General features: G+C 37.6%; 1 protein-coding gene across 2 annotated transcripts in view; it reads right to left on the minus strand.

Moving 5' to 3' along the window:
• Window positions 1-8,130, minus strand: part of adamtsl4 (ADAMTS like 4) — a 92,651-nt gene extending 84,521 nt beyond the window's left edge. Inside the window, exons 1-3 of one of the 2 annotated variants that reach the window (XM_089117444.1) lie at window positions 7,912-8,130; window positions 4,602-4,671; window positions 759-1,303 (exon numbers count right to left, since the gene is read on the minus strand). In XM_089117444.1, coding sequence (XP_088973570.1) covers window positions 759-1,303; window positions 4,602-4,671; window positions 7,912-7,934 — 638 coding nt within the window. In that variant the 5' untranslated portion in view covers window positions 7,935-8,130. The remainder of the gene's footprint in view (window positions 1-758; window positions 1,304-4,601; window positions 4,672-7,911) is intronic. The other variant, XM_089117445.1, reaches the window with a different exon arrangement.
• Window positions 8,131-19,463: the final 11,333 nt, after the last annotated feature.

Consider the following 19,463-nt stretch of genomic DNA (forward strand, 5'->3'; position numbering starts at 1 on the left):
TAGGAAACATTTATTTTAAATTGTAATAATATTTCCCAATATTACTGTTTTTACTGTTTTGAGCAAATAAATGCAGACTTGGGGATCATAAGAGTCTTCTTTCAAAAACATTCAACCTTACCAAACCCAAACTTTAGAACAGCAGTGAAATACTGAATTATTTATATTATACTGAGAAGTAAATATAAGATTTTATATTATTTTATTTTTTTGGACGGTAAATAATGGCGCAAATACCAGATAACTGACCAGCGCAAACCTTAGTAAATCACTTTGCAAGATTCATTTAAATACTCTCCTCTAAGAAATGTTGAATGGAAAGCGAAAGTCCTAAAAATGCATGTGCAATAATAATTTCAGCCGCAAAAATAACTGCCCACACCTTTTTAGCGCAAATTTTTCACAGCGTTTCTTTACTAAATACTGACTGTAGTTTTTTTCACGCCAAAAGAGAGTTTGCACTGGCACAAGCTGTTAGCAAATCTGGCTCTATATTTTTTATTTAAATCACAACCTTCTGTTGGTCACGCTGAAATGTTGACTTTATTTTAATGGTGGAGTCCTAAATGAGCTATGCTCATGTATTTTTGTTGTATTTCATGTAAATACAACAATTATATCATGTATAATTGTTGTATTTACCGTCATTGTGAAGCGTCCTTGAACTTTGGAAAAGCGCTATGTAAATTAAACTTATTATTATTATTATTATTATGTAAACAGGAAGGTCCCCACTAATGATGACCAAACCTGCTCACCTTCTTACAGACACTGAATCCCTATTGGTGGAAACTGACCTCCTGCTCCCACTGCCCACGGCTCTTCCGTGACTGGGCGGCCGTCCGGGAACTCTCCCGTAGGGAAGAGAAGAGGACGAGGAAGGTGATCGGTAGACTGAAACTGGATCCTGATTGGGAGGGCTGTACTGCACTGGCCCAGCGCCGCCGGCTTCATTTCGGTAGAGTGGTATCCCAGGATTCTGATTGGCTGGGAGAGGTGGGGAAAAGAACGGCGGCCTCTCAGCGGCCCCTGCTCCATATGGAGGCGGCTCGTTGATGGGATACAAGGAGTTGTAGTAGGGTCTGACTGCAGAGATCACGGGAGTGTTATTCGGGACACGCGGTGGAAGATACGCTTGTCTGTTCCACACAAGAGGCGGGGTTTGGGGAGGCGGCACACACTGTCTCCTCCTCTCAGACACGCCCACTCCACAGCTCTGAGAACACTCCTCCCACTCGCTCCATGGACCCCACACCCCTTCAAGCCTCTCCTCCTCTACCTGACGAGACTGACGTCCTGCCGCCTGTCGAAGGAAGGTGACGCGAGTGTTATTTACTAGTTTCAGCCTGACGCAGTTATCATTTTCCCATCCTACACCATGTTGTTTAAATAGCAAATGCATTTGCTATTTTGAGGCAACTGAAATAGACTGAGCCATTGACCAACTGAAACCTGGTCTAAAGTCAATGGCGCAGTAAATTTGTTATTTAAAGGATGCATGAGTAATACGTGCCTATAGACCTTATGTAGCCCCGCCCCTTTTCAGTGTTGCGCTCGTTGTCTTTTGACTTCCGGTCTGTATTTTGACAGCGATCTTGCATAGGTATGAATGAACTGCTCGTAAAAAATTTCCTGGTCGACATTTGTTAAAAGGATAGTTCACTTTGAAATTAATATTTGATATGTTTTAGCTTACCTCAAGGGCTTCCAAGATGTAGACGTCTTTGTTTCCACAGTATTTTCAATTTTGACATTTTAGGCTAAGGGGGTCCACCAAAAAGCATGCACAGAGAAGTCAAAATTAAACATGATTTTATGACTCGTAAATGTAAGTACACATTGATGGCCTAAGACACAAAACGAGCGGTTTGTGTGAGAAAACGAACAGTATTTATATCGTTTTACCTCTTGTAATCATAGCCATGACAAAATGATCTGAGGGCACGGGCGCTTCGGTCTGCGCATGCGCCGGAAGTGACCGCTTGCGCGCCTACGTCACTCTTTGTTTATACAGAGATTTCGGAAGTTTTACCTTTCACTAAACATATTTAGATATACGGGAAACCGCAATGGAAGACGATTTCGGTATATTTAAATATGTTTAGCAAAAGGTAAAACTTTCGAAATCTCCGTGTAAATATTGAGTGACGTCACACGCAAGCGATCACTTCCGGCGTAACATTGAACTGATTCAGTTCAGTTCAGTTGGACATTGCACAACTGATTCAGATCACTTGGACGTCACTGTGATTACACGAGGTAAAAACGATATAAATACTGTTCGTTTTCTCACAAAAAACGCTCGTCTCGTGTCTTAGGCCATCAATGTGTACTTACATTTACGAGTCATTAAATCATGTTTAATTTTGACTTCTCTGTGCATGCTTTTTGGTGGACCCCCTTAGGCTCCAATGTATGACTGATAGACAACAACGGTTTGACTGAAAATACTGTGGAAACAAAGACACCTACATTTTGGATGCCCTTGAAAACATATCAAAAATTAATTTCAAAGTGAACTATCCCTTTAAGACATCTGCTTTACAATGCTTATGATAAACATTACAACGCTCATGATACCTTTTGTTAACTCTACAATAAGTAAATCCACTTCACCAGCTATTTACTCCTTGACAGCGATGCCATAGAAATATACAGAGCGACCGCGAAACCGGAAGTTCAAAGACAATATTCTAAAGATGACGGCGTCCACGTTTCTCTGGTGCATAAGGTCTATAGGCTGGTCCACAACGCACGTACACTCTGCTTATTACACACACAGGTCACCGCTTGTCCCGTAAATGGTTTGCTTGCGCTTTAATTACATCGTGGGCGCTAAAACTGAAATCTAATAACCAGCTGTAATTAGAATTCTTTAAGGATTCAATTTAATTCAAATCACAAGATTTGACAAGAAGGGCATGAACAATTGTTTTGAAAAAGACATTCCCACAAACCACACCCAAACAACAAGCAAGTTGAAGCACATGTCCTGTTCCATAGCACTCAGTCATGACATTATGACTAAGAAAAGAGGCATAATTAAATGAATGGCGTGTGCTGCATGCAGAAAGAGGCTGGACTCTGGAGTTCAGCCCAGTGCAGTGACATTCTTTACAATGCTGGACGCAGATTGGATCTAATTCCAGTTACTTATATAACTTCATTTCATCAATCAGGAGTGAAGAATTTGAGCGTCTGCAGGGCAGGCAGAGGTAGAGGGGAAGAGTCCAATACACAAAAGAATCCATTGAGTTCACAAAAATAGGGGGGAAACATGCGAACAAGGCCTGTAATGCACCTCTGATCCTGTTCAAACTGCCATCAAGGGCACACAACGCCAAGCCTTTATCTGCATTCGTGTGTGTGTGTGTGTGTGTGTGATTGTGTGTAATGCAGGTGAGATAAGATAAATATTAGGGCTGTCAAACGATTAATCGCATCCAAAATAAAAGTTTGTGTTTACATAATATATGCGGGTGCACTGTGTATAATTATTTAATATATATAAATACACACACATGCATGTATATTTAAGAAAAAAATATTATTTATATATAATTTTTTTATATTTATATATATAATATAAATTAAATATAAATCTATATATAGTATATACATGAAAATATTTTTTAAATATATACAAGCATGTGTGTGTATTAATATATATATATATATATATATATATATATATATATATATATATAAATAATTATACACAGTGCACCCACATATATTATGTAAACACAAACTTTTATTTTGGATGCGATTAATCGTGATTAATCGTTTGACAGCCCTAATAGATAGATAAAATAGATGGATGGATGGAGATAGATGGATTGTTTTTGGAGTAGTATTTCTCTTCAGTAGCCAGTGTAATCTGTGTGTGTGTGTGATTTCCTGCCTGTTATAACATCTAGCATGCAGCGCTGTTTGAAATGCAAGGAAAAACAACAAACTCATTTCTAGTTTTCTATGGCATTTGTCTCTGAGTATTTCTCCAATAAACCGTTGTTGTTCTAACTGAAACAGAGCATAACAGTGTGCTGTACAAACTACACACGCACATCAATTTGCCACTGCTGTAACTCTGGTGGTCCTTTTCCTGTGTGTGTGTGTGTCTAACACTGAACACGTGCATTAATGCTCACTTGCTTACATGTGAGTGTGATTTTGTCACACCAACGCCCATCATGCTCCCAAAGGACAATCCCACATCAGAGGCCAGATGACCAAACAATGGAAAGATCATCTCATAATGATGGCCTTATTTAATGGTCAGATGCAGAACTGACCGCAGGGGCAGATAGAGTTTATCTGCGCTTCTCTCAGAGCCTCAGAAGACTCATTCAGCTTCAGCTGGTCAGATGAGGCCTCCACAAACATATTGTGCAAATCTTTTTCCCTCTACCAACAATAGAAGAAAAAACAGACTTGCACTGAAGGACACTATAATAAAACTGGACTCTAGTAACACCTTAACAACTGTACAGCAACACCGTCAACTACTTCTCTGTAAAAGCCGAACATGCAAATGATGCAATGTTTCTTTAGACATGTTCTCTCAGTTCTGCTGGCAAATCATCATTTTCATCACTCACCGGCTTTTCTGCTTCATCGGCTGTTGTTATGGGCAGCAGAGTCAATACACAACACCAAAACGCACACAATCTATGAGGAAGAGGAGAAATGTTACACACATGAAAAAAAGTATCTAGAAGAAGAAGAGTGATAATATTTCACTTAATTCATGGTGTGATGTTAAATAATACCGTGATAAGACACTATAATAATACATGATTAGCACAGTATATGGTAGTGTTTCGGGTTGACGAGAAGCTGATTAGAATAATCTCTGGACAATTAGGGAAATGTGTTAACAAGCCGACGAGTTCCAATACTTCTCATGGCTTTCCCAGAATTCCTTCTGACAGATGATTCTCCACCCTGCCCGGCTGCTATTGGCAGTCTCCTCTGGATATGACTTATCCTCAAAACATTCTCATATCAACCACATTTGTGCTGACGTTTCATAACAAAAGGCCTTCAACCCACATGTACAGTACAAGGTTCTGATTGGGGTTCTACTTTGAAAACTGATTATAAACTAAATTTCAAGTGGTTTCAAAATAACAATGAGTGTTTCTAATGTCCTTCAAGAAAAAATGATAACTGAAAATTATCGATTACTTTTAAGTTATAAAACCCAGTGTTTTTAACCCTGCAGGCAAAAGTAATCAGGGTTTTTCAAACTTGAAACTCTGTAAATGGAATTCTGGGTAATCTTGCTTAACGTTTCGCATTGCTCATAATTTACAAGGGTTAACAATTAATCCTGGGTATTCATAAGCTGCCGTTTCACACTGCACGTTCCAAAATTCCTAGACTGGGTTAACGTCCATACTTTGCATATTTATATAGTCAGTGTCTGATTGGATGAATGCAGGCAAAAAGGCTAAAATAAACTGGTCGCTTCTTCACTCCAATTGTTGCATTGCTAAGCATTTAGCTGTAACATTCTAACACCGCTTTGTTTCACACTGCACATGATTGGCACCACAATATAGGGCTAACACAGCAAAAGCAGTGCTAACCCTGCTTCCATAACCTGGGTAAAAAGCCGTGCTAACTCTGCTTCTATAACCCCAGGTAAAAAGTAGTGCTTCCATAACCCCGGGTAAAAAGCAGTACTAACCCTGCTTCTATAACCCCAGGTAAAAAGTAGTGCTTCCATAACCTGGGTAAAAAGCAGTACTAACCCTGCTTCCATAACCCCGGGTAAAAAGCCGTGCTAACTCTGCTTCCATAACCTCGGGTAAAAAGCCGTGCTAACTCTGCTTCCATAACCCCGGGTAAAAAGTAGTGCTAACCCCAGGTAAAAAGTAGTGCTTCCATTACCCCGGGTAAAAAGCAGTGCTAACTTTGCTTCTAAATGTTCCTTTATCTGGGTTTAAAAGAGGGGTTTTGAATGACGATAACCCGGGGTTAAGCCCTGTAGATTATATTCTTTCCCCTATTAGCAATTAGTGAGTAGGTTTCAAGATTTCTCATTGTATATTTTAGTAACTTTACTTAACTTGGGGTAAGGACCACTTTTCACACTAAAAGTTCAGCTTTTAACCCTGGTTAATGAAGCAAGGTGAAGGAGTTGTAACCCTGAATTGTGGTGCCAAAGATATACAGTGTGAAACAATGCAGTGTCAGTATGTAACAGCAAGCTCTTGCAAGACTAACTATATAAAGTTAACCCATTAAATACCTGTTAGTGTTAAGGATCAACATATGAGGGGACAGTGACAGCAACCGCATTGACCATGGTTTTTGCGTTTCCAAATATTCTGTTTAAACTTTTGATTGGACATGTGCAGATATAAATGATTGTTTAAGGATGTACAATACTGTTAAGCAACATATTCAGCTGTTTTACAAAGATTTCTAGAAATCAGAATATTGGTTCAATCTGATTATAGAGCAAATATGACATTTAGGGACACAGTCAGAATATTTAAATTCGAAATATAACGTGTGTTTGTATTTCATATTCTTGTGATGAAATTAACCCAGAAACCATGTTAAGCTACTCTTTTAAGAAATAGCAATCAAGTCTGAAAGTGCATGCGAATGTTGTGGTACAACAGAGGCTAAAAGCTTAAAGCTATAGCTATCTGACTGTATAGGAATTAGATAGGAGGAAAATTGTTTAGGCTATACAAAGTGAAGGTAATAGGTTAATTTTAAAAAAAAATTACTGCTATTACAATCTAAAAAATGCTGGGCTGTTTCAATGTTTGGGTCAAATACGGACAAACCCGCCCATTGGATTCCATTTTTAAACCCAAGCTACAATTGATTTTGTCCATATTTGACCCAAACATGGGTTGAAACAACCCTGCATTTTTTTATTTATTTTTTTTGGACAGTGTTTTTTTGGTACAGGACAGTGTCTGGGACACAAATTACTTTGCAATATGTCTCAAGAGAACATGAGGGTTGTTTTTGTACCAATAATGTTTATCTGTTTAATAAGTTTCCACATAATCTGAGGTTTTCTATTAGTATTTCAGAACAGTGTAAAATGATGCATGACATCTTGAGTGCAGCCACAGACCCGTAATCATAGATGTGGGTTAAAGCGGCGCACCACGGAAACCTCAGGGACCATCGGGCCAGAACTACCGAGACCCAGCGCGCGGAACAGGGTCACTCAAGCCGCAGTAACGACCCCCCGCCTCCGGCCACGTTTCTCAGCACACCGCTGGAGTCTATAGGAGAAACCCGCCACAATGCCTGCGCCCAGAACTACTCTACACAGTGCTCTGCTTCACCTAGATCTTTAAACGCGCCAAATAATCCTAAAGGAATGATGTGGATAAGACTGCATCTCTCTAAACCTGAAAGCGTTTAACTGATTCTTTTAAAAGCCCATTAGGATATATTCCATTCTTTAAAAGGGCTCTTTATTGGCATATGGTTACATAAACATCCATTCCACAAAATGTCATTTACCTAGTGAAAAAAAAAATTAATTCGATTTGTAAAATGTTCTTCTGACTAAGATAAATGGTTCTGTTAAGAACTGAAAGATTCTTTAGTAAACAACAACAAAACAAAGTTATTTCATAGCATCGCTGCGAAACGATTCAGTTATTTATGCCATCCATGCAGCCTACTATTACATTTATATAGCCTACACTGCCACCCAGTCCAGTCGTCTGATCTGGTCAAGTCAAGAACAGTCTAGTTCTTGCAGTATCGAGTCCGACTCGAACCCGGGACAGAATCCCTAACCCCCGTCCCCTTGCCAGTGGACACTGTCTCTCCATCTGATCCTAAAGTCCCAAACCCGCGCGTCAGTGTGGCGTGCTGTCACTCCGCGCGATGTTGAGTGCGCGCGTCTGTGTGTTAGCCTACCTGTTCACAGATTCAGTCCTCATGCTCTCCTCCTGCGCGTGAACTCCTCACACTGGCGTCCGTCGCGCGTACTGATCCGTTCTGCGTCAAGATTGAGAAAGGGCGACAGGGATAAACACAAGATCCACGGAGTTGCTTGGCGAACTTTGCCTCTTTTCTTCAGACTCGTTCTCTATTCTGTTACACACTCTCTCTCACACACTCCCCTCGGGTAAGAGAGGGAGGGGTGTAGTTTTTTTTTTTCTGTTCACCCTACAACTTTTTTTTGTCCTTGTGTAAAGCTGGTGTGACGTTGGACAGCTCGGGGGCCTGTAGGGGCCACACTGACAATCTCTCTCTCTCTCTCTCTCTCTCTCTCTCTCTCTCTCTCTCTCTCTCTCTCTCTCTCTCTCTCTCTCTCTCTCTCTCTCTCTCTCTCTCTCTCTCTCTCTCTCCATCCTCTCACACTGATATGTCTTTACTTCATGTGTTCACTCCGACACACCTGTACATATGTGTCATCACTTTTCATATCGGACAGATAACACAGCACAATTAACAGAGCATAATGTTTATTTTTAATATCACCACATAGCGGATAGTAGGGTTAGATGTTGCTCTTTTTACCCTATTTCTCAGGCTGGTTTATCACTGAAAATCCATTTTTGTACACACACTGACCTTTTGACCAGTAATGGGGCATGCTGTCACACCATATGATGCAATAGTGGAAACATAATGAAAATATTTAAACAGTAAAATAATAATATTAATATTTGAAGTGAATTAATGAAACTGGTGAAATATGCAATTATTCATAAACAATGTAAAACAATTATGATAAAATAAACAAAAATGACATATTTTATATGCATGTTAATTAACATAATATTTTAATTGAATTGTTTTACCATTTTACTTTTTACATTTATTTAGCTAAAAAATTATATAATAGACTTTTTAAAGGATTAGTTCACTTTTGCAAAAACTTTTGCAGATAATTTACTCACCCCCATGTCATCCAAGGTGTCCATGTCTTTCTTTCTTCAGTCGAAAAGAAATTAAGGTTTTTGATGAAAACATTCCAGGATTTTCTCCATAATGGACTTCAATGGGAACCAAACGGTTCAAGGTCCAAATGACAGTTTCGGTGCAGCTTCAAAGGGCTTTAAACGACACGGGTCTTATCTAGGACCCTTCGAGTCATGACTCGAAAAAAGATTTGTTTGTTTTGATGAATGAGTTTGAACAGGAGAGTCACGAACATGCATCACAGAACAGAGCAAGGAGAGCATTTGAGCTTATAAAACTTAAACTTTTTATTTATTTTTTAAATGAGCAATCGTTTCGCTAGATAAGCCCCTTATTCATCGTCTGGTGTCGTTTAAAGCCCTTTGAAGCTGCACTGAAACTCATATAGCAGATCTAGGCAGGTGGAGCGGGGGGAGTTGGAGGGGTTCAGAGGAACTCTGATATAGTGTGCTGGAGGACTAGCTTACAGCAAACACTGAATCTTATGGGCTATATGCACGCATAAGTTCCGCATTTGACGTGAGGATGCTCGTCCATTTCCGGTTGTGTAGATTAAAGCGGAGGAAAACCGGAGAAAACGGGATTATGGCAGAGTCTTCAATATTTACTGTCCTCCCGTCTTTGAAACGAAACGTACTTACGTTTAGATGTAATTTTATATATAGTTATGTTTATTTAATATAATTTTAAAAAGAAGCATAAACACAACGAGGGGTGTCTGTTTTATCTGTTTTTGTGACTAACGTTTCATTAGTATAACCATGGAGTATAAAATTCAATATAAATTCTCGGTATTGCATTGGACTCTATGATCGGCGGAAGTTATCGAGCATCCTTAATCCTTCACCGGAAATAACGCCGTGCATAGAGCCCATTGGCTGCAGGATCAGCAGAGGCCAATCAGCTTGTGCCATGTATTGATGTGATTGCTTGCAGATTGCACGTAGACCTACACTCACCTAAAGGATTATTAGGAACACCTGTTCAATTTCTCATTAATGCAATTATCTAAGCACAACCATTTCTAGGGTTTACAAAGAATGGTGTGAAAAGGCAAAAACATCCAGTATGTGGCAGTCCTGTGGGCGAAAATGCCTTGTTGATGCTAGAGGTCAGAGGAGAATGGGCCGACTGATTCAAGCTGATAGAAGAGCAACTTTGACTGAAATAACCACTCGTTACCACCGAGGTATTCAGCAAAGCATTTGTGAAGCCACAACACGCACAACCTTGAGGCGGATGGGCTACAATAGCAGAAGACCCCACCGGGTACCACTCATCTCCACTACTAATAGGAAAAAGAGGCTACAATTTGCAGGATCTCACCAAAATTGGACAGTTGAAGACTGGAAAAATGTTGCCTGGTCTGATGAGTCTCGATTTTTGTTGAGACATTCAGATGGTAGAGTCAGAATTTGGCGTAAACAGAATGAGAACATGGATCCATCATGCCTTGTTACCACTGTGCAGGCTGGTGGTGGTGGTGTAATGGTGTGGGGATGTTTTCTTAGCACACTTTAGACCCCTTAGTGCCAATTGGGCATCGTTCCATCAACTCCAAGATGCTATCCTATGAATATGGGCCAACATTTCTAAAGAATGCTTTCAGCACCTTGTTGAATCAACGCCACGTAGAATTAAGGCAGTTCTGAAGGAGAAAGGAGGTCAAACACAGTATTAGAATGGTGTTCATAATAATCCTGAAAACTGAAATATAATGGATTTTGCTCAAAATTTTGCTGTTACTGAGAAAATATTTGCTTTATTGAAAGCGTACTTGTTTATAATAGTGAAAGCGACAGTGGGAAACATTCCATAATACTGGTTTTAATATTTGCAAAATCTGGTTTTATACTTTTCACCCTACTTTATAGATATGAAACTATGAGACCACATTACTTATACTAATGTCAATGGATGCTTAAAACAACACTCTCAAAGATCAACATAAATGATTCCTAATGACCGGATATTTTTATTCAGACCTCAAAATGATCAGATATGTATCAACGTAATTCCAATTCAAAGAAAGACTTGGCGAGTCTGAGTGGTCTCAGAAGTCTTTAAAAGGGGATCAAAATCTTGGTGGCGTGAAACTGACAGAGTTTGTTTACTGTTAAGGGAGGGGTGGATACACTCTAAAACACCGAGAACAGCGCTGGTCAAGCATGTCAAGATACACTGATGAATCATACATGAGTGCCACATGAGATCAGAGGAAAACTATAGTTATAAATCACTGAATGGAGAGCTACTGCATGATTCTGTCTGAGGACGTACAGTATTAACAAAGTGCTGTGAGAGAGGTGAAAGGAAACTACATAAGAACTGTTCAAAGCCTGTAATTATAGCAAAAGAGCAGAACAAAGATAACTTGTGTATCTAACAAACAAGATATGTAATCACGCTGAGAGAAATGTTGGGTGACCGCTGCGCTTCGGTGCTAATACACTAGATAAAGTTCATGTCTGTTTCTGTGGGTGTATTCTGACCTAAGATTAAATCATATCCTCGAGATATAATGGCAAATCTGTGGGAAGCAGAGAGGAAAGTAGCTGAAGGCACAACATAATTCTTCTGCTCACCAAGGTTGCATAGTTTGATCAAAGTACAGGAAAAACAGTAATAGTATGAAATATTATTACTAAAATAACATCAATTTAAATATATGTTATAATGTAATTTATTCATGTGATCAAAGCTGGATTTTCAGCTTTTCATCATTAGTCTTCAGTCACATGATTCTTCAGAAATCATTCTAGTATGATGATTTACTGCTCAATAAAAATGTCTTATTATTATTCATCCATAATAACAATTGTGCTGCTTCATATTTTTTACAGAAACTATTATCTTTTTTCCAGTAACCTTTGATGAATACAAAGTTCAAAAGAACAGCATTTAATTTTTTTTTTAACATTATACATGTCTTTTATTGTCACATTGGATGCAATTTAATGCATCCTCTCTGAATAAAAGTATATATAAACAGTGATGTACTTATAAAGAAATAATGTTTTTGTGTGTGATTGAGAGGCTTAACAGACAAATGTGTTGACTTTAATGCCGTGGATGTTTCAACATGCATTATTGATGAACATGCATACTTGTGTGTTAGTATCTGTAACTTAATCTTAAATTAGTGTTATCTCACCCCAGCACAGCGAGACCCGACACCAGCCTCTAAATGGGTTTAACTACTGACATTAACCCCATCTCGTGTTACAGCAGACAAAACATTTGAAATATTTGCTTTCTAAAAGCCCATGAGATCAGAATTAAAGTGTTATTCAGGATTGCACAAGCACTGCGTTCAATATGGATGTTGACAAAATGAACTAAGTAGCAAATTGTTTCATTGTCGTGGTGTTTTGATTTCTCCCTGTGTTCCCTAGTTAGTTCCCTTAACAGTGTTGGGAGTAACGCATTACAAAAGTAATACATTACAGTAACATATTACTTTTTGCTGTAACGCAGTAGTGTAAGGCATTACTAATCAATTTTCAGTAATATTTTACTCGTTACATGTTCAGTGAGGCTTGTATTACAGTTGTATTACAGTGTATTGTCTGCTTTTACTTCTTAAATGCAACAGACTATGTGACAGTTTTAAAGCAGTCTTTTAGTGCCAGTTCAGAGCGGTCGCGTCTGTAACATTGTTTTTTCCTCATAAATGCGAACACGAAAACTAAAATAAAATGAATATTTTAAGTTCTATGGAGACTGGAGAGCCAACCCTTCCTCATCCGATTTGCGCAGTGTAATTCACAGAATTACAAAAAATATGTTTTACCTCCTATTTTTTTGTCACGCATGAATGTGTGTCTTTTCCCTAATATTAAAAATAAAACATAGACTGATATTTGTCTAATGTCTGGAGTCCTTTAAGGAAGTAGCCTATATACGTTTCAATACATGAATTTTCAGAGAATTTTTATTTCAAGTTTTGACTGCAAATGTCATTGACTTCCCCAATTTTAAATAATTTATCCTCAACTAGTTTTGTGGTGTAGGTCTACGTATTTTATAATGTTAACTTCAAATACTAATAGCCTAATTTAAAGATAAGGCAGCATTGGATCTGGACGGTAAGGAGAATAATGCTGGAGTTGGAAGAGGTGTGTCGCGATTCTGTAGGTTCGTGGATCTGAGTCGTGTGGCGAATCGCGATTTCGGTTTCATATTGCATATCGTTACAGCCCAAAAGTTAAGTTCTACTTAGTTATTTTGGTGAAAGTAACTCAAAAGTAATACATGAGTAATGTAACGCATTACAATTCTGAGACAGTAATATTGTAAGGTAATGAATTACTTTTAAATAATAGTAACAAGTAATACCTAATGTTTTACAGTTTGGAAGTAACTTGCACAACACTGTTCCTTAATAACTTTCACCTGTCGGCCATTTCTTCCCTTATTATTCCCTGTGTTTTTAAGCCCTTATTTTCCTCAGTTCTTTGTTCAGTCTTGTCAGTGTTTTATGGCGTTCACCTGCATATTCTCAGTAAATTTAGTCTATTTCATAGAATATCTTGTGTCCCTGCAGCCCAACGGTTGTGAAAAAGTACACTTTAGCATACTTTTAAAAAGAGTACTTATTAGGAAAACATACCAGCTTAAAGGGCCACAGAAGTGCCTTGAAACTTTCAAATTTATTCAATGTGTTGACGTAATTTTCACTGAAACCGAAAGATAGGGCGGGACATAGGCTATCGAACAGCTCCTCCCCTTTTAAAAAATAGCCAATAGCATTTAGTTTATATCACAGCTCGGCCAGAGCCGTTGCGCTTGGTAAAACCACAGTTTCCTCCTAATCTCTAACCATTTCTTCTCCATATCACTTTAAAATGCTTTTTCTTGTATGCTCCGACTCTGGCGGTTCGAGTGACACTAACATGACACTCGACTTGATTCGGCCCAATGGAAAGCATTTACACAGCCCGAATCATTCCCTTTCCCCTGTATAGTGCACTATGTGCCATTAACCATAGAAAATAGTAAATGTGCGAACAAGTGACCGGATTCAGCCGCAGCTTCAGCGTTTATAATGTAGGGGGCGGAGCTTCAGATACTAGAGAGCCTTTGATTGGACAGAAAATCTGATGAGAAGCTGAAATGCAGAGTGATGTCATCAAAATTGTTGATCCATGTTGGTAGAAGATGTGAATGCTTATGTCTTCAAGTTGTGAATTTTGGCATTGTTTTAGAGCACTAGCTTTTAACAGTAAAACTAACATATTCATACTAAAAAAGGCAAAAAACTTAATTTTAGATTTCATGGGGACTTAAATAATACATCCATATACATACACTGTAAAATCTAACATTGTGCTTACTAAGAATTTTTTTGTTAACTTTACTTAATGTGCAAATAATTTGTTGAATTTACTTAAAATGTCTTAGTAATCTGTACATGCTACGCCTTCGTTACTCCGAAAAATCTTTTAAACATTACTTGACTGGTTTGAGTACCCCCGATAACGATAGCAAATAAAATTGTAATGTTAAAATAAAGCCAAAAATAGAAAAACAAAGCAATTAATTTATTTATGCCGTGCAATGCACTCTGGGAGTACACTTCCTCAGATCACAGACAGAATTAAGTTGACAAAACTTAAATGGATTAAGTAAGACTAACTTGATGCAATTAGGTTATGCTTACTTAATGAAATTAAGGCAACGAGTTCGCATAGTAAAATGAAGTAAACTGAACTAATTGGTTTTTACAGTGTACATATTTAGTGTATATACAAATGTGGCCTTTTATTTAATTAAGAAAAGTTATGCGATTCACATCTCTAACACTAAGCATGCTGTTCCTAATACTAATAGCTTATTAATAATAATAATAGCTCTAAACTAAGTGGAGGGGATAGAATGTGCTTGGTTTGGGACACTGGCTAAAAAAGACTCAAGGGAGGAAAGAAGAAAAAAAGACATGCCTACTAAGAAAACACTTTTCAGAAGCTAAGAAAACCTTTGCAGTAAAAATAATCTACATTCAGCAAACAGAAAAAGGCGAGCGAGAGGGAGAGACTGACACAGGAATGATTGGTTTGGGTCAGATGGAGTCAATATTTGCCTCATTCCAGTGATATTATGGCCTTGGAGATCAAAGACAAGACTGTGTGCTCTTGTAAAAAGAGAGAAAGAAAGAAGGAAACAGTCAGTCCACTAATTTCCATCCTTGAAGCAAGGAGACAAGATGCACAAGGGGCCTGTTAAGGGGACACCCACCGGGACGGGCGGCTTCAGGGGTCACCGAGGCCAGGAGGAATGGCCGACTCGGAACGGATGTTAATTGGCAGACAAAGACGTCCAGTGATGTTATTCCAATTATCAGCACAAAAAAGAGGGACACCGTCTGCCGTTCGGCTGCACATGGACACATTATAACAACAAACAGACGGGACAGAACATGTCTGACCACACAAAACATTGCACATATCAAATCCAGAGCAAAGACCTGATTCTGCTGTTGACCAGTGAGCACAGCATTCTGAAATATTGAAGATATTTGGCCTTTTTAGCTTCATCTGATGCCGGTATTTTGACTAGTGAAAGAACTGATAATCATTTAAATGATGTGGATATAAATGTGAACGGGAATAGAGTCGGTAGGATTTCTACAAGCTGGAACTCAAATCTTAAGTATATATTTAAACACAAACTGTACTTGCAGATAATACAATGATAATGAAACAAATAAAGGACCACTTAAAGAGTTGTCAAGTTTTACTTCTAAGGTACATTTTAAATCCTTGTTTTAGTATTTTTTATGCTTTAAATGTGTGAATGAATGTGTTATTCAGTATTAAGTTCATATCTTTCAAATGTTCTAAATTGCAACTTAATCATTACAAATATATGACATACAAGTTTCAATAGAAATGCAATTAAAGTTTACCCTGTCAGTTTCAGCACCATATTGCAAAGACAATAGAAGTTATTATAAAATGATAAGATGAACTCAAATCCTATTTAAGTCACGTGGGCCAAAAAAAAAAAAAAGATCTCCAAAGTTCAGGTAACTGCGTTTTATGTTAATAGAAACTATAATACATTTTCCTGTAGTTGCAATATAGCATTCAATTAAGTGTTTGAAATCATAATTCAAACTTATACATTTAGTCCAAAAGTATATTATTCCCATATTTTTAAAAGAGTAGGAAAAAGCTAAGGTAAATTAAACTATAACAAAAAGCTAAGGTAAAAAACTAAGGTAAAGACACTAAAAAAATGCTGGGTTGTTTCAACCCAACTTTGGGTCAAATATGGACTGTTGGGTTATTTTTTTACTCAAATTTTAACGCAACATTTGGGTTTGTCCATATTTGAAAAAAGGTTAAACCAACTCCAACATTATTTAAGAGTGCACCTTAGAATGTTCTTATGGACTCTTTTCCAGATCCATTATTTCACACCTCGACTGCTCTTAATCTGTTGGTCTTAAAGCATTGATACATGCTTTGTAATGTGGAAACAACAGTAAATGCGACAGTGCTCAACAGTGTGCGCAAACATGACACCCATCAAGGAAGGTCACGTTAGTTCGTGACAGATGGCTTTATACTGCCAGTCCAAATGCCTCATGCTGGTGTAATGTGTTTAACAGGACGCTCAGAGTCGTCCTTCATCCCGACGGCGTTGGGTCTGCAACAGGAAATGCTTAGCACACATCCATACACCCAAATATTTCTGGGAAAGTTTTAAGAAGGAAACTAACAGCACTTGAAATGGCAATAAAGGCCTCATAAGAGCTTCAGTGCATAATCGTAACTCAGAGAGCGCTCCGTCACCCATGACAGCTTAATGCCATTGCAATGTTGGTGATTTGTCATTTTGCAGATGCTTTTCTTTTAATGTGAAGTAATGCACAGTGGATGATTGGAGGAGCACATGTGGACGACGCAAGCTCAAATCTTGCTAACATTTCCTGATCATTTCCACAATCACTTCCTGTCCTCTAGTCTAGACTATGAATGAATTGGCCAAAAAGCTAAATTGAAAACACTCAGGCTACGTTGAGAACAGAATATTAACATATTGCTTACTGCATAATGCCTTATATATACACTCACCTAAAGGATTATTAGGAACACCATACTAATACTGTTTTCGTCCCCCTTTCACCTTCAGGACTGCCTTAATTCTACGTGGCGTTGATTCAACAAGGTGCTGAAAGCATTCTTTAGAAATGTTGGCCCATATATTAATAGGTTAGCATCTTGCAGTTGATGGAGATTTGTGGGATGCACATCCAGGACACGAAGCTCCCGTTCCACCACATCCCAAAGATGCTCTATTGGGTTGAGATCTGGTGACTGTGGGGGCCATTTTAGTACAGGGAACTCATTGTCATGTTCAAGAAACCAATTTGAGATGATTCGAGCTTTGTGACATGATGCATTATCCTGCTGGAAGTAGCCATCAGAGGATGGGTACATACACCCAAAAAATGCTGGGTTGTTTTAACCCAATTTTCAGTAAAATATAGACAAACCCAGACATTGGGTTAAAAATGTATTTTAAAAAATGTAACCCAATGGCTGGGTTTGTCCATATTTTACCTAAAATTGGGGTTAAAACAACCCAGCATTTTTTAGAGTGTAGTGGCCATAAAGGGATGGACATGGTCAGAAACAATGCTCAGGTAGGCCGTGGCATTTAAACGATGCCCAATTGGCACTAAAGGGCCTAAAGTGTGCCAAGAAAACGTCCCCCACACCATTACACCACCACCACCAGCCTGCACAGTGGTAACAAAGGATGATGGATCCATGTTCTCATTCTGTTTACGCCAAATTCTGACTCTACCATCTGAATGTCTCAACAAAAATCGAGACTCATCAGACCAGGCAACATTTTTCCAGTCTTCAACTGTCCAATTTTGGTGAGATCTTGTAAATTGTAGCCTCTTTTTCCTATTTGTAGTGGAGATGAGTTCAGCTGTTGTAGCCCATCCGCCTCAAGGTTGTGTGTGTTGTGGCTTCACAAATGCTTTGCTGGATACCTCGGTTGTAACGAGTGGTTATTTCAGTCAAAGTTGCTCTTCTATCAGCTTGAATCAGTCGGCCCATTCTCCTCTGACCTCTAGCATCAACAAGGCATTTTCCCCCAGAGGACTGACACATACTGGATGTTTTTCCCTTTCACACCATTCTTTGTAAACCCTAGAAATGGTTGTGCGTGAAAATCCCAGTAACTGAGCAGATTGTGAAATACTTAGACCGGCCCGTCTGGCACCAACAACCATGCCACGCTCAAAATTGCTTAAATCACCTTTCTTTCCCATTCTGACATTCAGTTTGGAGTTCAGGAGAATGCCTTGAGCAGGACCACACCCCTAAATGCATTGGAGCAACTGCCATGTGATTGGTTGATTAGAATAAAGCATTTATAGCTGCATTAAACTGCTTATTAATGTCTAATGCTTTATAAATGATAAATTAACTGTTTATTAATACTTAGCTAATGATTAATAACGTGCAGTTGTTATCAAGTGTTACTGAACTCATTCTTGCTGAAAAGTAATTTATATAAGATATCAAACCTCAAATTTGGAATATAACCTGTTTTGATTTATGGCTTGGATTTTCTCTCAGTTTTAGAGCAAAAGGTGTTTTGGAAAATATCTATTTTATATAGAAATTGAAAACAGAAATTTATATAGAATTTTTTTAAACTTCTTTCACCTCACCAAATATGCCAAGGTTTATCTTTAAAAAGAGACCAAATTTAATGTGCTCCAAAGAATTAAAGATTTATGAATGCTTAAGATGGAAATTTCATTTTCAGGTACATGCTGAAAAAGTGAATGAATGGACTACTGCATAATTATAATTTAGTACCAAAAAATCTCCCAAAATAACAAAATATTATTAATAAAAGAAATAAAATAATAATAATAAAAAAATTAATAAATTAATAAAAGAATAAACTTAAATATAGTAAAATAATTTAATTGACTCTTTAAATAGATATAATGACTATTAAATAGATAACTTGATCAAAAAGATTTATTTACTTAATTATTTTATTTACTTAAAAACATAATTTATTTTGACTTAAAGCAATGTAAAAACTAGTGATGGGCAACAATTAATCGTGATTAATCGCATCCAAAATAAAGGTTTGTGTTATGTGTAATATATGTGTGTGTGTACTCACGCATGCATGTATATATTTAAGAAAAAATGTGTTATTTAGAAAATATTTAGATTTATAAATATAATATAAATTATGTTTATATATATATATATATATATATATATATACAGATGCAAATATTTATTAAAAACAAGTGCATTTATATATACAAAATAACACATTATTTTGGATGCGATTAATCGTTGCCCAGCACTAGTAATAACATACACTAAAAATAATTGTGATTTTAACGGTAAAAGCTACAGTGCAAAACTGTTAATTGGTTAACAAAGTTTCTGTACTATATACGGTAAATAACTGTGATTTAATTTTACTATAAAATACCATTAAATTTACAGTATTTGAAAGTGAAAAGAACAACTCATTGTATA

The sequence above is a fragment of the Pimephales promelas genome, chromosome 12 (assembly GCF_988280905.1).
Source record: "Pimephales promelas chromosome 12, fPimPro1.hap1.1, whole genome shotgun sequence".
Lineage (NCBI taxonomy): Eukaryota > Metazoa > Chordata > Actinopteri > Cypriniformes > Leuciscidae > Pimephales > Pimephales promelas.